Source organism: Dipteris shenzhenensis, chromosome 27, assembly GCF_047967505.1.
Source record: "Dipteris shenzhenensis isolate YYH24624 ecotype China chromosome 27, Dip_SZ_1.0, whole genome shotgun sequence".
NCBI lineage: Eukaryota > Viridiplantae > Streptophyta > Polypodiopsida > Gleicheniales > Dipteridaceae > Dipteris > Dipteris shenzhenensis.
In genome coordinates this window covers 28,179,422-28,206,412 of record NC_141622.1, presented here as the reverse complement: position 1 = coordinate 28,206,412, position 26,991 = coordinate 28,179,422, and the positions used below count along the sequence as shown (strand labels likewise).

General features: G+C 43.7%; 1 protein-coding gene across 3 annotated transcripts; it reads right to left on the bottom strand.

The window, feature by feature from the left end:
- Positions 1-8,943: 8,943 nt before the first annotated feature.
- Positions 8,944-26,896, bottom strand: LOC147884118 (uncharacterized). 3 transcript variants are annotated; one of them, XM_087398805.1, is made up of 7 exons: positions 26,617-26,896; positions 26,402-26,507; positions 26,251-26,318; positions 26,085-26,147; positions 25,934-25,990; positions 10,318-10,449; positions 8,944-9,325 (listed from the first exon to the last, which is right to left on the bottom strand). In XM_087398805.1, exons 1-6 carry the CDS (start codon positions 26,716-26,718, stop codon positions 10,348-10,350), a joined length of 498 nt encoding a protein of 165 aa, XP_087254931.1. In that variant the 5' UTR covers positions 26,719-26,896; the 3' UTR covers positions 8,944-9,325; positions 10,318-10,347. The 3 variants fall into 3 exon arrangements, with proteins under 3 accessions (XP_087254931.1, XP_087254932.1, XP_087254930.1); XM_087398806.1 differs by lacking the exon at positions 8,944-9,325 and adding an exon at positions 9,397-10,160; XM_087398804.1 differs by lacking the exon at positions 8,944-9,325 and adding an exon at positions 9,401-10,174.
- Between the last annotated feature and the right edge of the window lie 95 nt (positions 26,897-26,991).

Genomic DNA, 26,991 nt, shown 5'->3' with positions numbered 1-26,991 from the left:
ATCAGGGTGATTTGGATTTACTCATGGATTCAAAAAATTTGATCCCACTCCTCCAAAACAAGTTGGTGGATTTCCTTAGTAGGCTATAGATAATGCTTAATAGTTCTAGCTCATTTCCACAAAAGTGTTTTCTTTCACCTTGCAACAATGGAACTCTTTGCCACTCTAATCCCTACTTGGGTTTCCTTGCTTGGACTTGGAATTCCAACATTGTCTATGCACTTTGCGCTCTTCATTCTATGAACCTTTTGGAGGAACATAGCCCTTCGATGGCTTTCTCATGGACTTGATGGTGTAAGGTGGTGTGTGTTATTCAATAGGGTGGATGGAGTGGTGAGGAATTAATCTTTGGTATCTACACTTGGATCCCTATTTTTTTAATGAATATCCCTTATATGATGTGGGTTGTTACTACAATCCATGGGATGTATAGATTGGAGTCTTACACCAAACCATGAAGAGGGTCTCTATATATCAATATGAGCAAGCTCAAGAATTCCAAAACTATATATGCATAGTAGATCTAAAAAAGTAATGCTCCTTTGACTCAACCTCTTGGAATTAGAAACCTATGTAAATCTAGGGCTCCTGCTACCTTTAATACCAGCTGATCAAATTTCAACAATGATGATGTTGGGGTTAAAGGCCACTGTACCTTAACCCCGATTATGTACAATACTTAAACACATATATATATGGATGAAATAGAAGATTAGGATGTTCTGCACCCACCAAAACTTGTGTCTCTCAAGCTTTTTCTCTCCCTCTCAACTTTTGTTGTGTCCTCACAACTGGTATCAGAGCTTAACAATAGAGCCTCGCGATAGCGTGAGCAGCCCGGCGCAGCCTCTAGCCCGGAGAGAGAGTGGTGCATCCCAAAATATCCTTGTTCAGTGGGAGGAGCTATAGATTTTGGAGCTGCTATAGCAGTTGGAGAGAAAGGGGAAAATTCCTCTTGGGCATTTGTTTTGCTAGGTTGCAAAGTTGAAGGCGCAGGATATAAGCAAATCTTCTCAAACACACATATGTAGTGGCATAAATATATGGAGTTAGAGACAAAATTTTGACATGAAGTCTTCAAGGAAGTTGTAGATCAGATTGAGAGCTACATTTTCACTTTTAACATCTCTGTCATCCGAGTTCTTAGTGAAAAGTTACAACTCTTGCAAAAAGTGACAAAATTCATTTTTTGCGATGATTTCGTGTGTTGGATCTCCATATCCAGGCCACCATTTGTAGTTCTGATAATCCCAGTGGATCTAAAGTGGTCTAAAGCTTTTACTTGAGAAGCATCTTCTGATTCCATGAAGTTTTGAAGCTGTGGTGAATCTCTATCTACTCAGACGTCTTCATTTCACCATTTTCTATGTGAGTGGGATCTCAACATCGGAGCCTCCATTTGCAAAGCTATTTGTCTCGTTGGATCCGGGCTACTTGAAACATATGTCTACAAATCTGCTTACCATTCCGTGAAGAATCGAGGGAGTTGTGATTCTCTGTGTTTTTTCGTCATCTCTTTGAAGGAAATTTCTCAAAGTTTTCAAGACCTTCTCATTGATTGCCATGTGGCATTTTGGCTAAGGTTAAGTTTCCTAAGGTTCATTTTTGCAAGTAAATACAAGGGTTAACTAGCTCTTACTCCATCCTTGGATGAGATTTTAGAGTTGTGGCAGACGAGAGATATTTGTAGATTGTCTTACTGAGTTCGATTATGCAGTGATGCCCATGTTTTGAGACATCCCAGGTTCTACTTTCACTAGCAGTCATTGCCATAAGGCCGTGATTTTTTGGATATACCTTATGTAGATCACTCTAGTTGCAGTCTGAGCCATGTGCCTCATTTGTGGTTTGCATTGGGTTGAAGTGGATGCTTTACAGGCCATTTGGATGCATTGCAATCCTTGTTGGATGCCCTGATAGGCACAGATTGCCTTGTGGGATGCTTTATTGATGGACGTTTAGCACACAGATGCTATTTTATGCTAAGGGATAGCTTTGACATATTGCAGTGGATGCACAGGTTGTGCTATGATCTTTTGGATGAGACATTATTGATGCTTATGACCATGGATGATGTTTATGCTTAAGGCATTTGGCTCTTATTGGCATTATATTTACCATTGTTTTATCATTGTGGGTTGACATTTTCTTTTGGGCCAAATTTTCTCATATGGATGCATAGTATATGCACATGAGTCAGATGCATTTTGATGCTTTGAGCCTTGAGTTTTAGTGACACTATCCTTCATTAAAGCAGACATATTGGGTGCACCTAGTATTTAGTGTGATTTCTTGTTTGCAGGTACTAGCATTTGAGATTTTGTTTCATTTGCATCATGGCATCCTCTTCCATGTCTGAAAAGGAGTTTTTCAGCATTAAAAAGTTTGATGGGACAAACTTTTCTTTGTGAAAAGAATAGGTAAGGGATGTGCGTATTCAAAAGAAGCATATTAAACCCTTGGCAGGGATTGAGGCTAAGCCTGCAGATATGTCCGAGAATGATTGGAATGAGTTGGATGCATTAGCAAAGTCTACTATTAGACTTCATCTTACAGAGTTTGTTTATTTCACAGTAGTAAATGAGCAGACTACGTAAGATTTGTGGAAGAAATTGTGCACCACTTATGAGAAGGAAACTACCTCTAATAAAGTTTACCTCATAAAGAGACTGTTTGAGCTGCAGATGAAGGAAGGGGTCTCCATTGCTTCTCACTTAAATGACTTCAATATTATTTTCAACCAGCTTCAAGCTCAAAAGATGAATTTTGATGCTGAGACTAAGGCAATATTTCTCTTATGTTCATTGCCATCCTCATGGGATACCTTCCATACAGCTGTCAGTAACTCTACACCTGGTGGAGTACTGAAGTTTGATGATGTTGTAGGTAGCTTATTGGCCGAGGAGATTGGAAGGAAGTCTATGGATGGCAACAAGCAGGATGCAACCTTAAATGTGCGAAGGGGCCAGATCACAGTTCAGGGGGAAGTCCCAAGAAAGAGAGAAGTCTCGTAGCAAATCCAAGGCATGAAACATTGAGTGTTACCACTGTGGCAAGAAGCGCCATATGAAAAAGGATTGCTACAAGCTGAAAAGAGAGCAAAAGGATAAGAAAAAGAATGCAAATTGGGGTGCAAATAAGAAGGAAGAGAGTCCACGGGAGGACAAAGGAAAAATGAAGATCGAGGAGATCAATGCAGTCACTGATGATAGTGACAATGACATTCTCTTCATGTCCAGTCTATTGCAGACTTGCTCACCACTTCAGATGATGCATATTCCCAGAATTGGATTTTGTATTCTGGTGCTTCATTCCATGTTACTCCCCCTAGGGAATGGTTCTCCACTTATGACAATGGAAAGACATATTGTGTGCATCTTGAAAATAACTATGCATGTGACATAGTGGAAGCAGGTGACATAAAGTTTTCTTTTGCAAATGGGTCTGCATTTGTTTTGAAACATGTGAGACATGTGCCTAAGTTGACCAAGAGTCTTATTTCAATGGGTCAGCTAGATGATGCCGGTTTTCAGACCACTTTTGGCTTTTAGAGTTGGAAAATTCACAAGGGCTCTATGGTTTTGGCTAGGGGTGCCAAGTGTGGGACTTTGTATCCCTTACATGTATCAGGGGTGTCTGACATTGTTGTTACAATAATCGAGCAGCCAAGTACTTTGTGGCATTGCAGGTTGGGACACATGAGCCAGAATGGAATGAAACTTTTATGCCATTTGGGTTATGTACCGCATTTAAGTTTTTCTGATTTTGAATTTTGTGAGCACTGTCTTTATGGAAAGCAGACTAAATCAGCCCATAAAAGAAGGGGAAAGAAAGAGCTTAAAAGGCTTGATTTGGTGCATTCAGACGTATGTGGTCCCATGCCTATACGATCATTAGGCAGGACTGAATACTATGTGACATTCATTGATGATGCAACTAGGAAAGTGTGGGCTTATGCTATAGCTCGGATGAGCGATGTGTTCCAAGTATTTCAAAAATGATTCTGAAAATCAGTCAAGTAGAATGCTTAAATGCTTATGGGCTGATAATGGTGGACAGTATATCTCTCATGACTTTCAGCATTTCTGTGATACACGTGGGAAGGAGGTGCTCACGTCCCCTCGTACTCTAGAGAAGAATCCAATTGTAGAACAGAAACCGCACCATTCAGGAAAGGTTGCAATGTATGCTTTCCAATGCAAGTGTTTCTAGTGGTTTTTGGGCTGAGGCAATGAAGACTGTAGTGCATGTGATAAATAGATCACCTAGTAGAAGTTTGGATGGTGGTATTCCTGAAGAGGCATGGAGTGGCAAGAAGTCCTCTTACTCTCATTTGCACATATTTGGGTGTGAGGCATATGCACATGTGCCAAAAGAGCTTCAGAAGAAGCTAGATCCTAAGTCTAGGAAATGCATCTTTTTGGGTTATGGTGGTGAAAGTGGAGAGATGGGCTATCGTCTCTGGGATCCAGAAGCAAAGAAATCATACGAAGCCATGATGTGGTCTTCAATGAGAAGAAGATGCATAAGGCATCCATGAGGGATGTGGAAATGAGAAGAATCACTTTCTAGGATGTGAATCCACCCGCATATGTTGATAGACAACAAGCTGTCCATGCACCAAATGTATAGGAAATGGTGCCACCAGGTACTCCCACAAGTACACAATCAAGGGCAAATGAAGGATCATCTATTAGTGGCAATGATGAGCCAAATGTGACTAATATGCAGGCGGGACAGCAAGCTGAAATGCCCTTGAGAATAACATCTAGAGTGTCTAGACCGCCTGAGAGATTTGTTTTAGGGGTAGACTATGTGATGCTTACTGATTGCGGGGAGCCTTCTTGCTACAGAGAGACTATGATGCGTGAGGATCAATGCAAGTGGGAGTATGCTATGCAATCAGAGATGAGTTCAATCATAAAGAATAAGACTTGGGACTTGGTTTCTTTGCCACATGGAAAGAAAGCATTGCCATGTAAATGGGTCTACAAGATGAAGGTCACAGGTCATGATGTGCCTATGTACAAGGCCCATTTGGTTGCTAAAGGATTCAAGTAAGAGAAGGGTGTGGACTTTGATGCAATATTCTCTCCGATTGTGAAAATGACCACACTTAGATGTGTACTTGGACTTCTGGCAATAGAGGATATGGAGGCTTATGCAGATGGATGTCAGTCAAGACAGCTTTCTTGCATGGGGATTTGCATGAGGAAATTTACATGATACAGCCAGAAGGCTTTGAAGAAAAGAGCAAAGAGCATTTGGTTTGCAAGCTGAAAAAGAGTCTCTATGGCCTTAAGCAAGCACCTAGAGAATGATATCATAAGTTGATGCTTTCATTCGGTCCCAAGGTTTCAGAAGAAGTGAGATTGATCACTGCCTCTATACTAAAAGGGCTCAGGATAATAGCCTGATACTCCTGGCACTTTATGTGGATGATATGTTATTAGCTAGCAAGAACACTTATGAGCTTGATGCATTGAGCAAGAATACTTATGAGCTTGATGCATTGAAGGCCAAGTTGCATGAGACCTTTGACATGAAGGATTTGGGACCTGCAGGTCATATTCTTAGTATGCGCATCACGCATGACTAGAGTAGGAAACTCCTTTGGCTTTTACAGGAGTATGTTACAAAAGTGTTGCAATTTTTCAATATGGAGGAGAGGAAGGTAATAAGTACTCCATTGCCTCCATATGTGAAATTGAGTCAGGCAGATAGTCCCAAATCAGATGAGGAGAGGGCCATGATGGCCAAGGTTGCTTATGCGTCAGCAGTTGGGAGTCTTATGTATGCTATGATAGCTACTAGACCGGACATTGCATTTGCAGTGGGAGTTGTTAGCCGATATATGGCTAATCCAATAAGGAGGCATTGGGAGGCAGTTAAGTGCATCATGAGGTACATTAAGGATACCAAGGAGGTGTGTATCTACTTTGGCAGAGGAGAGATGCTTATATTTGGATACACAAATTCCGACTATGCAGGGCATGTGGATAGCAAGAGTTCCACTTCTGGTTATGTGTTCACCTTTGCAGGTGGTATAGTGTCATGGATGTCTCGTGCACATAAGTGCATTGCTTTGTCTACCATAGAGGCCCAGTATGTTGCAGCCACAGAGGGTTATAAGGAGGCTATATGGCTTAATCAACTAGTGAGAGATTTGGGGATTCATACAAGTGTATAGACATTGCATAGTGATTCCATGAGTGCTATTCAGCTAGCACGGAATCCGGTCTTTCATGCAAAGACCAAACACATTGAGGTTAGATACTATTTTATCAGGGAGGTACTTAAGGACAAGTGCATAGAGCTTGTCAAGATTCATACAGATGATAACCCTGCAAATATACTGACAAAGAGTCTACCTAGTCAGCAATTTGAGTATTGTCGTGTATTGATGGGCATTGGATAGTATGCTCATTGGTTGTTCTCCCTTAAAGGCACATTGGCCTTTAAGTGGGAGGTTGTGGGGGTTAAAGGCCACTGCACCTTAACCCCGGTTATGTATAATACTCAAACACACATATATATATATATATGGATGAAATAAAAGATTAGGGTGTTCTGCATCCACCAAAACTTGTCTCTCAAGCTTTCTCTCCCCCTCTCAGCTTCCGTTGTGTCCTCATAGATGAGAGAAAATACAAATCTTTTTCAAATCAATGAATGAGCCATAAAATATATAACTCTAGATATCGGGGATGTAAACTTTAAGAGTAAACCATGCACCAAAATCTTCCCATTGTAAAGATACACGTCTAATTAATGTCTCTTGCTTAGAAAGCCTAGTCTATCGAGGACTCCAAGGCCCCAAACTGTTCCTATACCTATGTGAGTACAATATGTATAGCTAGATACCCTTGGTCCACCATCTATAATGCAATCCCGTGTAGAAGGTGAGTTTGACCATCCCTTACATAGAAAGCTCACCATTTGGAAGGCTACCTCTAGTTGGATGGATGTAATTGCAAACTCTACCATAAGAACATGAGTATTTGCAATTGAAAAATGTAGCCAATATATCTTGCTACATGCACACCAAGCAAGACACTTTATTGATACTACAAGAAGTATTACACATAATTCACAAATCATTTCCTTTCAAGTGCGAGAAGGTCTATATATCATTATCCCATTAGCCTTGAAAATTGTAGATCTTCTTTGCTACAATTTGTAGATCCTATTTGCTACAAATTGTAGCAAATAGGATCTACGACTTAATTTCATTTCAATCAAGGTATACTTGTATACCCTTTCTAGCCATCTTGATAGAGCTAAAAGCATCTAAACCTATAGAATTCCTCACAAGATAGGTGTAACACTTTACCATCTTGATTTTTACTCCAATGTGACCTTTGAGTCTTTAACAAATTACCACAAAATGTTAGTGAAGCTGTAAACCCAAAAGAGTGAAACACAACATTTGCATAAGCATCAAGATAAATATTCCAACTCTTGTTTCAAATTTAGTTCTCCATCTAATAATGGATAGACCAAATGAGCATAGAAATACAAGAAACATGTTTCATCAACATATTAAAAAGATCTGATGGTCTATGCACTCTCCCCTCTCTCTCTCTCTCTCTCTCTCTCTCTCTCTCTCCCCCCATCAACAATAGACTAAATACAACAAATTGGCTTCAAGTGTAAATAAATGCATCTATGTTATCGTGCCTATGCTTTAGGAGCTCTTTGCATCTCCATGGAAAGTGTGGCATGGCTCCAACCTACTCCGATCTCCTTCCCTAAGTAGGCAATGATAATTTCCTACATTCTTGATATTGCTTTTATATAAACCATTTAAAATAAATTAGTAAATGGAGAATCATGTTATACTTTAAATTTAAATAAAACATTTGAAACAAAAGTATACGCGTCGAGACCGAAGAGCAAAAGGGAGGGCAAGATCCATGTATAATGCACCAGGTCAATAACTTAGAAGAAGAGATTGGAAATGCCATAAATATGCGAGGAAGAATAGGAAAATATATAATGGAAAGATAACTATTCACATAGAATACTCATATTAAAATTCATAATTGAAATCCTAGCAAATTGTCACATTGGAATACAAGGACTTTTGGAGGTACAATTCGGCAACAACAAGCACTAATTTGGAGACACAATCTGGAAACAAACACTAATTTGCACTTCCGTCTGGCCTTACTTGGACACACCCATATAGAAAATGTCGAACATCTGCCATACTAGAAAATGGATCATTATGCAATAGTTCCTACAACTAAATGTTTTTGGACCACTCTTGGATCAAACGGAAGGCTATCACTAAAAGTAGATGCCATCGCAAATGAACTTCTCGTGACAAGCAAAACTATTGCCACACAACACATTCTGATGAATTACAGTGACAAACATGAATGACTAATGCAATATGCTATTTGCCAACTTAATCTTCAATAAAATGACGCTCAATTCATAGACCACGTCGTTCGAGATTGGGCACAACTAGGGTCAAAGCTGCACCGCCTCAAAGCTTCGTCAAATTTATGCTGGCACCTTGGGTCTTTCTACAAACAGGAAATAGAACCTAATGTTCAGTCTTCCATCTGAAGTTAAATCTAGTACTATTGGAATTGGTGAATTTCTTGGATATCGTGTTGACTTTGTAGTCAACACTCTCTCTGGTACCCTTGGAATCCTGAATTTCTTAGATATAGTGTTGTCATAGTAATCACTTGTTGATTTCACAGTAAACACTTGTTGACTCCACAGGCAGCAAATATTGAATTACTTGTTGGTGTATGATGCACACACTCAGACTCTAGTCAATAACATAGAAGACAAGCACCATTGACAAAGGATGGAGAATAGAAACATGCAAATCAGATCGCATACCATTACACTCTCATTTTGCAACAGATTACTGCAATAAGTGAACCATTGACATATTTTCGTATTCCCGAGCGAACCGCCAAGAATTCTCAAGCGAAGGTACACCACTACAATCCGGCCTAGAAGATCTTCCAAGATGTTTTGTTACTCCTATAACCTTTTAGCATTCTACATTTCACATAGGACCAGTATGGCAAGTCAACCAATGTCAATCTTTGTTAGTCACCTCCGTTAATACACTACCACTGGTGGCTAGTTATTACACTTGATGATAATATGAAGTAACACTTTTTTTCGACTCCAAAAAAGAAAAACATTACCACTGCTGGCTAGTTCTGGAGTGTCAATGTCGACATGGGATTTCCACCTTCAATGTGGTTGTCATAGGTAGACAGCAAACACTTCAAATCATTGAAAATCTGGTCACATTCCTCCATCCAAACATAAGGTGATCCTTCTTGGTCAACTGGTACAAGGATTAAGCCAAGTCAATCAAGTAGCATAGAACCTACTATGCCACTAGAGCTGTCCCAAAAATCAACACACTTGCTTGAAATTTTAGGTGGGAAGCAGACTGTGAATAACTTAAATTTTTTTGGGACCATGGCAATCTCAGTCTCAATAATGTCCCAAGAAGATCCCACACATTTTATAGGATTGAGGCACAAACCAAATTGCTGACACTTTGGCAGACAATTGGTTGAATGCACCAAGTAATCTTGATGCGCCCCAAATGTACTGAAGTTGTCAAGGAAGACCTAGCACTTTCACAAAGGAGGTGAGGTACTCATTAAAATTTCCTTCCACCATTCACTTGAAAGTTCTTCATTGCATGTCATTGACAATTAGTGTGATCATAAGGGGAAGGTTTGACAAAGTTTCACGAGGGTAAGGAATCACACAGTCATATAGCTTGATGGCTGTATGAGTTATAGATAAGATTGTGCGATTAATGCATATTCTAATTGGCATAAAACACATGATTTTAGACTCCAAGACATGCTATGTACAAACCAGAAAAAGCAGCATCTCATCATAAACTGAGCTCCACATCATGGCCCATTTTCACTCTTTGTATGGACAAGAAAGGTTATCTGATAGCAGTACTAACGAGAGATTTTATAAAGTTCTCTGAATAAAAACCCTTTCCAACCGTGTAAAAGCTTGGACGTCAGCAGACCTGTGTGAATTTGTAGCTCATAAACAAACTCTGCTTCAAAGCAGCTTGCAAAAGATCATATTGCCAATAGCAAAAAATTTATGCATTGGTCAGGAATTTATCTTAAGCAGACACCTTATCTCTGTTGCCCAAAGGCTGCAAGGAAGAACAGAGAAAGCTTGTAAGTAGGACATAACTTTCAGCATTCTGTCATATTAAAAAGACATGGGCAGTAAACTATAAATATGTTCAAGACAAAGGTGGAATATAAAGTCATTAGAGTAAGACAATAAGCTAACCTCTCTGGAAACGTCTTCAACTGCAGGGAATCAACAATTTTTGCAAGTTTCTCCATGAGCACAGCGCTTTACTTCAAAAATTGTTGCCTTATCATGTGAGGTCATAGCAAAATCCAGAATTATCCGGACAGCCTGGACAGTCATCAAAACAACACTGTCAACTTAGCTTATTTGAAGGGGAAAATAAGAGACTAAACAGCACTTCATTAAGCATACTAGAATGCATTTTTCCTGGAGCCTCTTAAACCAAGCAGTTTCTTTGTTGCAAAACCTTCAACAACTTGCTCATTGAATGAGCATCCACTTTCCACATAACTGCATGATCAATGACTCACCACTTGTGACACAACTCATCTGTAGGATTATCAAAAGTAGCAGTAAAGGCTAAAGGAAGCACCACAAGAGTTTGAAGCAAGTCAGCAGCAGTCAGACACGGCAACACGAGGTAGTGTCACATGCAGGCATGGCAGATGGCCAGAGGCATCCTTCTAGCCATCCCATGACAACGCTTTCTACTTTGACCATAGAGGCACCGGAGGAACCTGCAGCAGAAGATTAGCCAGTAAAGCATGAAAATTCTCTAGTAGCCAATGGATTGCAAGTTGATGGGGGCCAGGCCTACATCAGGCCATCCTGGTTGACCCAAGCTAAGGCCAATATTCCAACTTCAGTTGATGGAGATGATTTTAAATGTTTTCCAGCATATAAGTTCCCTACAACCCTCGGCAGCTGCAGGGTGCCTTGAAGTAGTAATATGGCTTTTAAGAATCATAATTTGCACCAGCTCTCCATTGCATCGCGGATGTTTTTATCAAATCTATGCTTATATATTAATATAAAATCTTGGCGAATTTTTGTTTTTTAGCTTCACAATATTGATAGATAGGATGTAGTACACTTCTATATATTATCTCCTGAAGTTTGAAGTAAAAAATGCAAATCCTGGCGAATCTTTGAAGTTTTTGGCATAAAAGTTTCAAATCCTGGCCAATCTTTCAAACATTTATTTTTATTAGGACACACCAATATAACAGCTTTTCTTCTTAATGAAACGAACTTGAAAAAATCATGCATGCATTGCACAATTCCCTTCAATAGAAGGTATCCATTCATTCCAGTCATAAAGTTATCCATTCACTGCAATCATCAATGTGCTTTGAGTATAAAGTTTACTTTGGTTAAAGTTGACAGTAACATAGGGTCTAGGTAGCTAGGTTAGTTGAAAGGGTGCTCGTAAGAAACCTACATCTTTCTTGAATCATTCTTATGGATGTTTATTTCCATTTACTTTCATTAATTACTTTGAGCACATGCTTACTAACCACATATGTAAGTTTTTTTTCCTGACTTCATATTACAGGACTTCACACACCGGCCATGTTAGCCTCTCCAGCAAACCTTATGCATGTCATCATGAGTTCACTGGTTACCACTTATCATGGAAAATCATCATATATGCTATCTTCAGTATGGCCATGTCATCTTCAGTATGACCATAAGCTTACCATCTATAGTATGGTCTTGTTTTCTTGTCATCTTCAACACGGTAATGACTATGCCATCATCAGTATGCCCTTATATTTTACCATCTTCAGTGGACTTCACATCAATGAGATTATGAATCTTTTGACAACGAAAAACCCTCAACATGATATTAGATTATCAACACATCTGGTACCATGTTAGAACACACAGCAGAAAATAAATTGTCCATAAATCACACCTGAGAACTCTAAATCCTACTTGGGATGTGCATGCATATATGTAAATGTATACCATGCTCAGATCTGGAATAGACAGCAAGAAACGACAACCAATACTAGAGCGGACCCAAAATGTATTACAAATGGTGCACTCACAAACCACACTACACGGATAGCAGCGTGCTTCCCACTAGTGCTAGATCTGAGGCCAGACAATGTTGCCCTAACCCGTTGCTCTCTCCTTCAGGTGTGTGCCTCTGATGAGGACTTCACTAGCTATGGAAGGAGCCCAAAACTCTTTACCAGCCAATACAGACGGTCTGCTCACTGCTGCTGTCACTGCTGGTGCCTCTGATATACCCTGCTGCTACTTCTGTCTCCATGTTCTTTAGTGCTCCGGAGGCTTGAACAGATGCTGAATTCACTGCCCTGCTGCTGCTGCCTAGTACTGCCTCCCACCACTGTCTGATGTACACTTCTGGAGGGCTGGAACACAGCCTGCAGATGGCTCTTTCTCTGGAAGCCTGTATTGCCAACCAGGCAGCCTACTTGTATACCCGACCAGCCTGTTCGACTAGCAAACCAGCCTAGTCTACCGGCCGACCATTGGAGTCTTATAAAAGCCCTCCTTGCCTGCACCTATTTGCTAGGTCTTTGCCTCTGATGGTACTGGAGCCATGCAATAGTCTTAGTCATTCTACTCTTGAAATCTGCTGGTCCTGCATCTCCCCCTCAGTATCGATGGCCTGGGCGTCAGTCTCAATCTTTTTCTTTGAATGGCAAATGATGTCCTCTACACAGAAATCAGAATTAGTGGACCAGGGTCCAGCATACATGCTGACAGTCATACCAGCCATCACCGACATCACTCACTGTATGAGCTGAGCCATGCTCAGTGACCAAAAAGAGCTCCTCCTTCACCACATTAGCTAAATCTAATTTTTACGACTCCTTGGGCTTGTCAACCTTCTTTGGCCTTGCCATCTTCTAGCTTGCCTAATCCGCCTTTCCCTTTGGCAAGGAAGGCCTTGTCAGTGCAATTGGCTTAAGAACTCCATCGGGAGCTCAGTGCGACTGGCTGGGATCACAAAACAGCCCTGCGTCTGCCAACTAAATGTGTGGGAGCACCATATCCGCAGTGGTGCCAATAATGATGGCTAAGGCCTCCGCATCCCACATCAACCAATCTCTCACTACTACCAGATCTGCCGCCACTGCAGCCGCCCCCGCAGCCATAGTGGCCACAGTTGTGGTGGGCTGAGGCATAACCTCTACTCTTGTGACTATCTCCCAACTCAAGCTAACCACTAGGTGGCTTCGAACTTTCGTCTTCCACAATGATAATTTGAACCATCAAGTTTATCTGACCCCCAAAGCTCAGGATCCGATATTGAAGAGGATATGAATGGCTCAAGAGGAATCGTACTTCTCTGCACCAAATGCAGAGGCCTTCTTCCTGACACGGGGCCACCTTGATCTCTGGACGTGCTCCTTCCTCCAGGGCTGAGGGGTGTCAATGGAGTTGCTAACGAGGCTCAGATGCCATGTTAGAAAAGGGGACTGATTGGACAGTAAACTGGGCGGAAGCACTTAGATCTCTAAGCTTTCTCGCAACAGACTCCCTCAGGAACTCAGCAAACACTTGCTGAAATTATTCAGAGAATAACAGCAAACAGAGAAGAAAGGAATCAGTTTATTCATCCACAAAACGTTGGCAAACTCTACTCAAAAAGAGCATGAAGCACCAGCCAGGATGCTGCTACAAAGTCGCAATCTAGGAGACTGCTACTGCAGAGAATTATCACAGGAAATCTTCCTATCAGGGGGCCTGAGAAAGGCTTCAGTTTGCATGAGATGGCTGGCTGAAATGCCCCCCTTTTATAGGCAGATACCACACCCAAGTCCGCCGACTTGGTAGATGGAATAGTCCCCTTGGCAGTCTGCAAGTTACCCAACCAGACCTGCCCCAAACTTTTCCTGGACCTGCCCAAAACAGGCACAGGTGATAGCGCCTCTGTCCCAGCCTGTTCCTGGTCTTCCCTGCGCAGTTTCTCCATGCTCCACCTGCTCCTGAATGCCATGCAGGCTGTCACAATCATCAGGGGTCTGTTCCAGACCTTGTACACCAGTCCGTACAGTTGTGCACCATCCAATGCTCAAGAGGTCCTACTCCCAAGAATGACCCAAATGAGCCAAGACTCGCCCTTACATAAGCATAGGGTGTCTTAGCTGTCTCAACCCACCCTAGCTATACTAAGGGTACCTCATGTCCTAACTTAGGTGTCATGACCCAAGCTTAATCTGACCATGTTAGGTCCACAAGCATAGCATGATGATCAAGTTATGAGCCTAACATATGACAGGCCTACGTTATTCTATAATACTAGCCACATTATGTCCACATGTGGGACATAACAAGATGATTGAGTTATGAGCCTAACATGTGACAGGCCTACTTTATTTCATGGATAACCACGTCTACTTTTCTCATTGATATATTATTTGTACACGTGCTTACTAATCACACGGGAATTTTGTTAGAGAATGAAATCCCACCTAGAGGGTATCCTGCAGTGGAAGACTGATAGCCCAGGAATTACACGCGGAAGTGTTTCACTATGGAATCAACCTTCATCAAGTGTGTGTACTTCACAACCATTCATGTGTGTGCAGACTCGCAAATAGACTGCTCAAAGACAATATAAAGCAGCTCTTACATATTTCCGTCCATCCACAAACTGGACAAGATACAATAACAAAAAGGTTCTCCTACAATATGCCCGTGTGCTCCACTGAGCTTATGTAAACTCTCCATCCAAAGGATCCCGTCCAGTAACTTAGCCTAGGTGGGCATCTTCTCTGAGCTTAGTCTACAGCTCCCCGGCCTATTGTTCTCCTCCTGGATATAGGCCCAAAAGATGTCAAGTCTGTTGCTCCTTGCTGCTCTCTGATGGCTGCTGAAAGTGATGATTTATGAGCCCAAATGGCTCCTCTTATATAGGCCCCAAGGGCTCTTCAAAAAACCGACCAGGAGAGGGGGAAATGGCCGACCAAGCAGCCGCCCCCCCCTCAACTCACTTTTGGGTCTGTTCAGCTGACCAGGGGTCAGCCCCTTTTCCAGCATATAAGTGCCTGGCCTGTTTGTATGCCTCAGCAGCCACGAACTGTTCGCCTTTTTTTCCTGCTGGGCTGCTCTACCGCCCCATACAGCATGCAGAACCCTTCCGTACTGTCTGTACTGTTGCTAACGCAGGTCCGTACCCTGGCTGACATCATCTGCCTTGTCCAGGCAGCCCTACTTCCTGCGAGGTGCTGCCCATGTGGCAGCCCCCTCTCTCTCTTTCCCTTTGTCCTACCCTATCATGTGCATGGTGTACCTAGGGTTGGATAGCAGGTTAACGTGGGTTACAGGATAGCATAGGGCTGGATGGCTATTTTTAGCCGAGATTGCTATATATGAGATTGATTCATATATAGTGCTCGCTTTATATGGAGGGAGCTATTCATAGCATTGTGCTATCTATAGCAGGTTTCCTTCTATATAGAGGGAGGGTCAGTGCTATTGTGTAGATCAGTTGAGCACTCCTCAACTGATGGATGGGGCTTGGACCTAGGCCGGGACTCTGGCCATCTACATGGCGGATCATAGGTGGTGTATCAAAGGTCCTCTGGATGGGCTCAGGTGGTATGGGACGCCTGGGTTAGATACGGGCCTATGGATGAGTCGAGCTGTAGCCCACGTGCTCGGGGGTGGTCGGGAGGATCGAGGCACCTGCACTATGATTCTGGTTGTATCGAGGACGAGATTCTAGGTCAGTGATAGGGTCAGATCCTGCGAGGTCGTGTCATTTGGTATCAGAGCCGTCCTATCACAATTGAATTCAACGCGGAGTATGCAGAAAAGATGTCTTCCAGGTACGCTTTTTGAGATTGCTCTTGCAATCTGAATTTCCGCTCATGTATGGGCTGAATCGTTGGCTGATGATGTGCGCTCATGGTTGGGAGAGTTGTGGAAGAAATAGAAGTCCATAGGCTGCTGTGCTCTCTCTCGGTTGCTACGTGTTTGGAAATTGTGATTCCCTAAGAAGGGTAGGCGATGAGAAGACTTGATGCTTTCAGCAAGAGATATGAGGATGGATCATTTCTGACCTATAACTTCCCTCGCTTGGGTTGTTGATGTGATTGGCTGTGTGGGGACGCGTGAGAGTGGGGTGGTTAGGGAATGAATTCGCTCTAGGTTCTCAAGGATGAGATTCCTACCCTAGAGACCTAGATTTGCTGTAGTTGAGAAGTAGGAGGAAAGAGAGGGCGTTCATAAGCCAGAGAACGGCTTGTGTAGGACATTCGGGCATCAAAGATAGGGGCGATATGATTGGGGCAGGCGCTTGGCTTTGGGAAGGAGCGTATGGCCTGCTTTTAGCGCGTTTTGGCTATTTTTGGCTGTCTCGAGAAAAGCGGGACAGGATCTATTAAAAGCGAGACTGTTTTTTAGGTTAAAAAGCAGGTTGCTTTTTTGTTTTTCTCTAGCAAGGAAAGCACTTGCTCTAAATCAAGCACCCACCCTAAATTCGCCTAGCTTTTGATGGCCCTTCTTGGCTATTTATATACCCGGGATTTCTCTCTCTTTCTCACTTCAACACTTCAGCGCATGAAGGCGAATTTCTCACCCTCTTTCCGTCTGCGATCAGCCTATCAGATTCCGCCATCTTTCTTGCTGTCCTCTACTCGCCTTCTTCCTTGATTCCACGCAGCACCAGGTTCCCTTTTGTTAGTGTGAAGAGCACATGTTTGGACACAGCTGCTTTTCTTCTAGTCTCTCTCCCGTGCGAGATATTTTCCAGCCGTGGAAGGACATCAAAGTAATGAGACACCTACGTTGGATTACTGTTTTATTGAGATGGAGGATGAGGCCACATCGGAGATTAATCCTCTTAGACCTCATGACCTGCTACGAGAGATGGATTTCTTGATGGATGAACTCTGGGCAGCTCTTCACTACTATAAAACCCCTCAGTACCAGAAATATATTGAAGAAGGCTCATGCTGTTCTAAGTGTAGACGGCTTGTTTTAGAGTCTTTATACCGCTTCCGTGCTATTGAGAAGCGATGAAGAGGTTGGCATCCTCAGTTTTGACCGACACCCAATTATTTTTGGCTCGACTGAATCTTTTGAACCACTCTTGGTTCAAGAAGCTCCCCAATTTTGTATGAATTATGTTCTAAATTGTTTTGTTATTAAATTGACCAGGTTTTGGTTAATTTGGATTTGATTTGTAACTAAGTGGCATTTATAATTTGATTGGTTTTTTCAAATTATATAACGTGTACTTTTGTTCCATATATCTTGCAGTTTTTTAGATATATGGTACATTGAGGATGCCTAAGACTTTGTTACATCTTAAACTGGACTTAACTAAGACAATTGGATTTCCCTTTCTCGAATCTCGGTGCGTAGATTCCTGTTTGGTTTCTATTTGAAGTTTTGATCTCGATGTGATTGTGAGTTATTATAGAGAAAATGATAGGGTTTGCAGTGGAGCGATCAAAAAGTAGACAATACTCAGACACAACTGAAGAACGGAACTCAAAAAACATAGTGCTTGTCGGTAATATGAAAAACTGAATACAAGAACCTCAAGCTGTCGTGTCTCAAGGACTGTGGCTGAGGTGAATCACAAGAGGTGATCACAAGAGGAGTGCCCTTGCAAGGGAATTGTTCACTTCCTCAAGTGTCTGAGTTACACGTATGATACCATATAGAAATAAGAACACTGTGAAGCTTGAGAGAATAAGCCACCCCCTCTCACCGCCGAAAGGTGGAGGAAAGAGCAAAGGTAAAGAACAAATTTGTCATAGCAGCACTGATAATCCAGAGATGGTAGGATTGCACCAAAGGAAGATGTCGGAGCTGAACAGTGATCCAGTGTGTGCCCGATCTTGGACCTCGGGAGAGAGGAGTCTATCTCCGCCTCCATGCATGTAGAAGATTCAAATAGAAACATCAAGACACATCTGAACAGAAAGGGACCCGCCTAGGGAGAACTTGTAGACCCTGGAAGTCGATGCCGATGGTGGTAGAGGTGAAGGATCATGACCCCCTCTTTCGAAGGAATGGGGAGTGTCAAGCCGGAAACCGAAAAAGGAGGGAGGGATGGGAGTAGAAGATGGAGTTCTGAAAGGGAGGGAGGGATGGGAGTAGAAGATGGAGTTCTCTCCCTTAGTGCGCAGCGGAATGAAGAGGAAACTGATATGTTCATAGGAGTGATGCTCCCTGTACCTATGGCCTCCATGAAGAAGCAGGATCTTTAGATCACCAGAGATCTGGGGTCTTTAGCTCACCATGGCTCTGATACCATATAGAGAAAATGATAGGGTTTGCAGTGGAGCGATCAAAAAGTAGACAATACTCAGACACAACTGAAGAACGGAACTCAGAAAACATAGTGCCTGTCGGTAATATGAAAAACTGAATACAAGAACCTCAAGCTGTCGTGTCTCAAGGACCGTGGCTGAGGTGAATTAGAAAGATGATTCCATGTAGAGAAACTGTAGAAAAGATAGCAGCAGAGGGAGCGTAACGCAGTCCTCCATGTAGCTCGATGCTGATGAAGATAAGGAGCAGATCTGGAGCAGGAGGGGACAGATCTGGAGCAGAGGAGCAGAAGAGACAGATCTGGAGCAGGATGGGACAAATCTGGAGCAGAAGGGACAGAGCTGAAGTAGAGGAGCAGATCTGGAGCAGAGGAGCAGAAGTTGGGGCAGATCTGGAGGGGAAGATGGAGCAGCCAGGAGGCAGGAAGGAGAGGCAGAGAGAAGGCAGCAGCCAGGAGGCAGAGAGGAGCAGATCTGAAGAGGAGAGGTAGAAGTGGAGCAGGCGGGGCTGCAGCAAAGCATGGAGGAGAAGAGGAGCAGCTGCAGGTCCTGTCCTAAGGTAGGAGTGTGGGGGCTTGTGCATTTATAGGCCAGACCTAGCTGGTCGGCGGTGGGCCTGCCAGCTGGTCGGCCAGCTGGTCGGCCAGTTCTGGTCGGCCTGACCAGCTGGTCTTTCTGGCCACTTGTTTGGCTGAGGTGGCTGGCCTTTTGGCTGGCCTGTGAGCTGTCAGATTGCCCCACAGATTGGGGATTGTTAGTTGCTTAATAGTTATGGCATTTCTTCGAGTCACCATTTGGAGATATGAAGGTTCTTATTGATTAGACCAGGATGAGTTGGGGGGCTATGATTTTATGTGACAGTTTATGTGGATTTGGGGAGGACTTTGATACTTTGGTTAAGGTGGCTGGATAAGCATGCACGTGGCTATGTAATAGGAAAGGAAGCCTCTAGTTGTGAGCTGGTGGGACATGAAGACGGTAACTATCAAGGTGGCACAGGGATCCTGGACCGAGGGGGATTCGCTTTAGAAGCTTCACATGAAGAAAAAGCTCTTCTAGATGAAGGAGTATGGAAGGAGCGAGGAGACAAGAGAGGGAGGCTCGTAGCGTGCAAAGGTGGCCAATATACGAGTCGAGGTACCATGGAAATGGAGAGGCCTAGAGAGAGAGAAATAGCGGAGGCATAGATGGGCAACAAAAAATAGAGAAGGAGATCTCTGTGAGCGACAAGAAGGCGGCAGTTCTGTTGAAGGGGAGAGCTTCTGAAGCTCGTGGGTCGCAATGGCCACTAGATACTAGATCCCAAATTTTGGCGAGACGGGTAAGCTCAATGGGACCAACTACCCATTGTGAAAAATAAAGGTTCGGAGCCACTTAGTGTTGAGGGAGTTGTGGGGGATTGCGACGGGGACGGAGCTGATACCTTAGGCCGCCGTGACTCGTTCAGCTACATCATCCTCGGCGGTGGTGACCACACCAACAGACCTTGTATTAGCATGGCATATCTGGGATGCGGAAGCCTTGGCTATCATTGTGGGAACGATGGTAGATATGGTGTTGACATCATATTTAGATGGCGAATACTTCTTTCGAGGCTTGGACGACATTGAGGGATATGTATGAGCTCGACCATGTGCTCTTGGACCTTGAGACAAAGCTGTACGGCAACAATAGAACTTTTCTTGGTGGCAAATAGTTAGGATCCTTTTTGAAGGTGATGGATAGTGACGAGTGCTTTGGCATCATCTGGCTGGATGCTTGGTTGGTGTTACTGAAATAGGGGGATTCTTCGATAGGACCTGAGGACTCAGAGTCAGACGGTGGCTATGACTTAGAGAGGGACAACGATACAGAACCATAGTTGGAGCTTGATGGTCTAGGCAATATGGATTTGTGCCTGGGGTATGATGTCTCGGGTATGGTGTTTGGTTGCAGACTTAGCCTGAAATAGACCTTGAGAGCTTGGTGCCTGGAGGACTTTAGGCTGTTCACCCATCATGAAGGGGACAATTGGAGGATATTGGTACCTGCAGTGCTTGAGTTCGGAGGCAGGTTTGTGATTGAAGGTGGTGGTGTGCCATGAGGTGCTCCCAAGGATGGACTTGTGTACTAGATTGGTGTGCAAAAGTGGAACCAGAGCTGGCGGAGTAGGAGCCATTGGTTGAAAAGCCAAGAGAAGACTATGATGACGCCAAAGTGTTCCAGAGGGCTACAATACACGGGAGCTACTAGCATTAGCATCTTCATTGATGGATTGGGATCGGGCCAATGTGGGTCGGTGAGAGTGGGTGTTGGAATAGGATTGGTCATCTCTTTACATGTGAGCCCCCATATGAGGAGTTCATGGGGGGGGTATGACACGACCCCGCAAGATCTGACCCTATCACTGACCTAGAATCTCGTCCTTGATACAACTAGAATCATAGCGCAGGTGCCTCGATCCTCCCGACCACCCCCGAGCACGTGGGCTACAGCTCGACTCATCCATAGGCCCGTATCTAACCCAGGCGTCCCATACCACCTGAGCCCGTCCAGAGGACCTTCGATACACCACCTATGATCTGCCATGTAGATGGCCAGAGTCCCGGCCTGGGTCCAAGCCCCATCCATCAGTTGAGGAGCGCTCAACTGATCTACACAATAGCATTGGCCCTCCCTCTATATAGAAGGAGACCTGCTATAGATAGCACAATGCTATGAATAGCTCCCTCCATATAAAGCGAGCACTATATATGAATCAATCTCATATATAGCAATCTCGGCTAAAAATAGCCATCTAGCCCTATGCTATAATGAACTGAAAGAGATAAGAGTGTCATACACATGTCTGAACCTGAGCCTCCCACATGGATACAATCCTTCAAGCGTCTACCTGAACCTAAGCCTCCCTCCTAGGTAAAATCCGTCACACACCGAAGCTAATTCCTCCGAGCAATGAATCAAGGTCATCCTTCAGCAAGGTCCTTGCCTTCAAGCTACACTTCCCGAGAACTTCCATCAGGGCTCTGATACCATATGAGAGAATGAAATCCCACCAGAGGGTATGGGTATCCCATAGCAGAAGACTGATAAATTAGCCCAAGAATTACACATGGAAGTGTTTCACTATGGACTCAAGCTTCATCAAGTGTGTGTAATTCACAACCATTCATGTGTGTGCAAACTAGCAAATAAATTGTGCTCAAAGACAATATAGAAGAAATTCTTATATTTCTGTCTGTCCACAAACTGGACAAGATACGATACTAAAAAGGTTCTCCTACTATATGCCTAGCACCTCTAGATCTCTGAGCCCGCATGCTCCACTGAGCTTATGTAGAGTCTCCATCCAAAGGTCCCTTCCACCTTGCTGTCCAGAAACTCAGCCTAGGTGGGCACCTTCTCTGAGCTTAGTCTGCAGCTCCCCAACCTTCTTTTCTCCCTGGATATAGGCCCAACAAAAGATGGCTGGTCTGCTCCTTCTTGCTGCTCTCTAAAGGCTGCTGAAAGTTATGATTTATGAGCCAAATGGCAACTCTTATATAGGCCGCAAGGGCCCTTCAAAAAACTGACCAGGAGAGGGGGAAATGGCCGACCCAAGCAGCGCCCCCTGCCCCCCCTCCCCCCCAAACCAACTTTTCAGAGCCGACCAGGGGTCGGCCCCTTTTCCAGCATATAAGTGCCTGGTTGGCTGGCTTGGACCAGCCCACCAGGCCGCTTCCTTCCTCCATGCCTTAGGCTACCCCAGCCCTTGTGTAGGCCCCTAAACCAGGCCTGTTTGTATGCCTCACCAGCCACGAACTGTTTGCCTTCTTTTCCTGCTAGTCCCGCCTCTTCTCTACAGGTCCACACAGCATGCAGACCCTTCCGTACTGTCCCTACTGTTAGTGACGCAGGTCCGTACCCTGGTTGACATCATCTGTCTTGTCCAGGCAGCCCTACTTGCTGTGAGGTGCTGCCCATGTGACACCCCCCTCTCTCTCTTTCCCTTTGTCCTATTGTTCAACCCCACGATTCACTTCTCATATGGGTGCGCTCACAAGTGGGGAGGTGACCAGTCCTATTCGAACAAATTTCTATGTGAGTTCTTATTCAGGGACTTCACACACCGGCCGGTTATCTTCCGCAAATCCAATGCATTGGTCTTTGTCAGCTTCAATGGTTACTCATCTGCCATGAGTCTACACCATCTTAGCTATGGTGGTCGTGCATTCGTGAGGGTAGCCACAAATGACACGTCACACTTCTCAGCAACTTATGGTGTTCATGAACTAGTAGACAGCTAAGAAATTGTAAGGCATTTGCCTCAGCGTGTGCATGTAGTTGCATATGTGTGCATACATTTTGCTTTTTCCATGCATGAATTTGGATGCATGAGCATGCATCCAAATTTCTTAGCCACATAGTGAGGTCTCTTCAAGCTTTTTCTATACAGAAGTGCCAGGTAGCTGAACATGCAGCATATGATTTTTAGTACCTAGCTTTGGCACGACATTGGCACAACTTGCATGTGTGCGTGCTACCAGTTGCCATACCTTTGTACAACTCACTTGCCTTGTTCACCTTATATCTTTACTTGACGACCTTCATTCTCTCCTCATGGTCAAGCAGCTCTATATCTCGTCTGCTAGCCTAAACAGCCTTTAAGCTTGAGCCCATGTACTCCCCTTGCTTACTATAACTCACCCAAGGCCTTCTTCCTTGGAAGCAATTCTTCCTCATACAAGTTGGCCTTGCCGAAGCCTATAGCAAGCCTAGACGGCAGCTAGTTAGCCACCTCAAAGATGTGGGCTATATCTTTAATAGAGGACATATTCGGTGAAGAATCAGCTTGAACTATTTTGCAGATGTGAGATGGATGACTGAGAGGCATGCATTGCATATGCATGCAATCGTAGCTAGCTAGCTTGCAATTACTTCTCTCTTTCTCTTTATGGCAAGAAGCCAGTAGCTCTCTTACGTCTACTTCAAGAACTCTTCACCCTCTGGAATTGGCCTATTATTCTTGGTTCTCAGTGGTATGTTTTGAGATATTGATTGCTTGCTTGCTGTCTTTTGCATGCTATGTATTGGACAGCCAACAAAAAATCATTTGGAACCTAGACTGGCAATGAAATTGCCACCAAATTTGTTATTTTCTTAAGAAAATAGGTATAAATTTCACAAATGCTCATCCAAATCTCTACTAAAGCACTCCTCTTAGAAGGGGGTGCTAATAACTAAAGAACTAAATAATTTAATCAATTTAGGAGTAAGAGATGGACGCTGGATACAAGAGGCAAAGGGCATTTCAAAGCTCGGAGGTCTCAACAGTACGAATTTAAAAAGCCCAGATACAAGAAAAATTGAATTAACCTCAAAGAGACCTTTCCTGGCTACCTCCTTCGACTTACCCTCTACACAATTACCTACCGCCTTTTAATAATAAATGGATCGGTTCATTTTCCCAAGAAACCCCCAACTGACACTCAAACCGTGTCCTCAAGTCTAGGATCTCCCTTTGCATCATGTATCATCGGTGGGTCTTGATTGTCCATCGGGTATAGCGGTTCACCACATCCACAAAGAAGCTCATGCTTCCAGTTCGAAAATGTGGTGCATTTTATAATATTGGTCCTTTGCTATCTTGAGGAAGAAAATGACATTGTGCTGGCTATGAGGACTTGATATTTGTTAAATAGTGTCCAACACAGAAATCCTGTGATTCACCGCCACCTCCCGGATCTTCTGCGCCTTGCGATTCGGACCCTTATCACTCTTTGCCATGCCTGCTTGGTGTTCAAAGGAATCTTGAGAAACATTAATGAGACCAACTCCTTGTTTGTACTTCGCAGTGGCCCCGCCGGTGACCAACAAGCGTCTCTTGTCTAGTTCTTGTGGCTCTTCCTTCGGGGAGACTCGTGACTCAGCTTCGCTCCTGCTCTCAGAGTTCCCTAATTCATAAATGCTCTAGCAGCACCTCTGCTTTTCGGTGGCTGGGCCTTTTCTCTTGCTCTTGCTCCCTCCTCTCCTTTTAGTCATCTCATCTTCGAACTTTTAGTCCGATGGGCTGCGTTGATCTTGTTAGTTGCATGAGCTCTTTGACCTATGCCTGCAATTCGTCTCATTGGCACCGAACCCCTCAAAGATGGTAGTCCCTTCACTAGTGAGTCCCTTCTCGAGGTTGGATCTTGGGGAGTTATTTGAAGAATCCCTCCAACATATTCGCCGTGGTGGTGGCTGGTTGGGGAGCTCTTCGCCCCCTTCGCACAAGTGAAGGCATAGAAGAATCCCAATGCAGCCCACTCGTTGTTTGTTGGTCTTCAATTCATGAATTGGTCTTGAATCTAGGTCTTCATTAGCTTCCCAATTCACCTTCGCTCCACCTAAAGCCTTGAGTGCCTTCTAGACGATACCCTAGGCACAAAGGTGTCCAAGGTCTTCGCGGATGCAAGGAATCGAAACATCCACCTACCACCCACATGACAATGGCCGCTAACATCAACTGGTTGCACCTTATAGGCATGCAAGGTTTCTTTGAGCTCCTGTGAAATGCCACATTCGACTACAAAGTGGCCATTGAGGTCATCAACACTTATGAAGGCACCACAAAAGCCTTCATAAGTGCCACATTCGACTGCAAAGTGGCCATTGAGGTCATTAACACTTATGAAGGCACCACAAAAGCCTTTCGCGAAGGGAAAACTGATGGTAGTGAGAAGGGCGGAAGTCGCCTTGACTTTGAGGCTACCGACATAGGACAACAAATCTCAGGACCCATCAGCAGCTGAGAGTGATGAACTACTCAAGGAAGATGTATGGCTGCCAGGTTAATGGTACGTCACTAGCAAAGCGCAGGATGCGGAGGCGAAACAACTTCTAGCACCTTCGGCTTCTTTGGTGGTGGTGTTTCACCCTTGACGTCTTTTTGTTTCGTTGGGTTGATGGCCATTCCATCGGACAGTTGAGGTCTTTGGATAAAGCGCTCATTCGTGCCCTTGCCTACAATTCACACTCCTCAAGAGAGCACCCCGCTTGAGCAAAAACCATTTTAGGGCTTCATACCGAGGGGCTTTGGCAACAAGCCTACTGCAGGTCTTAAGCACTTGTGCGTGGTATTTCATATGAACAAGCTTAAATGAGCTCTAGCTAGGTTCAAACCCTGAGCATGACCAGGTACCAGACATCCACTGCCAAGTAGCTAGCTCCCTAATCTCTGACATAAAGTCTTCAACCAGGTCACAAAAACTGTCCAGCATCATGCCTTGAATTTTTTTGAGAAATCTTCAGTGTCACCTTCATTTGTCTGATAGGTAGGCTTTAGTCTGCCCCCACCTTCAAAATTGCCCAATTGTGGTCAGTAAATGACCCAACCAAGTACCTAGAGCATCACACGGGCAGTATCTTTCTAATGGAAATGCATACATTCTCTTAGCATTGGGAATGGAGCCTTCACGTTAATTCCCATGTGACTGTACAAATAAAAAAAATTTGCATGCACATGGTATCTAGAATAATCCAACCAAGAGATTAAACAAACTGTAACATCCATGACATACTTCAAAACAATGCACAATTCATACCTTATCTTTGCTAGCTAGTTTGTGCTTGGAAACCATCTCCTCCAGATATCGATTGTGCTGAGAATTACCGGAATAAAGATGAGAATTGGTGAAATATCATTTCCCGTGAAACATTTTCAAAAGACTTTTAGAATCGGACAAAATTACTCACTGCAGAATCAATCACGTGTTTGTTTGTAACTTTGAGCTTGTTTGTACAAAAAATACATCTGACCTGGACAGGCACAAGTTAACCAATGAACGTGCTACTTGGTCGTTCGAAAGCAGAGCTTCTTTACTAAACTAATCTCAGGCACCTTATGTGAACAGCGGCATACCTTCTCGAAGATTAGCATTTCGTTTCCAGATTGCTGTGCGTATGACAGCACAATACGAATGGCTTTATCTGCGGCCCGGAACATGGAACAATATTCAGTCGATAGTGATCCAATTATTTGAAGGACAACATAGGTTGCAGTGATAGATTACCAATGTTGGGCAAGGAATACTCCTCCACGCTCTTCTGAAGCCATTCAAGATGTCCTTGATCAAGGGTTAGCTCGATCTCCACTTTCTTTTTCTCAGAGGTAGAATCCTACACAACGAAATTAAATCAAACCCATATAATGAAGGTGACCAATCAAATGTAAAGTAAGAAAGGCTTGCTTGCGAAAGACAGTATCAATCCTCAAAGCGAGGCAAACCTTGGAATATTTCTTGTTGTTGTAGACTTGATAAACTAAAAGTGAAATGCAAGAACCTGCTGCGAGGGTCACGAAGAACAATACGAATCCTTTGAGCTCCATGGACTGCCCGATGGCTTTCACACAGGAATCTTAGATTTTGCAACGAGGGTATCATTGATTTATTTAAATCTTATATTTTTCATCATTGCCCTTTGGGCACTATTCATTGTATATAATTGAAAATAGTGGCAGCTGAGAGCTCGCTGCCCGCGTTCGAAATGCCCCCTCCTCATTACTATCAACGGGCCTCTGTGCCCCCTCGTAGTTGGCCATAAGTAAGGGGGACAAATCCCTCAATTAGTTAGTTTACCACACACATCGTTCCATTAAGCT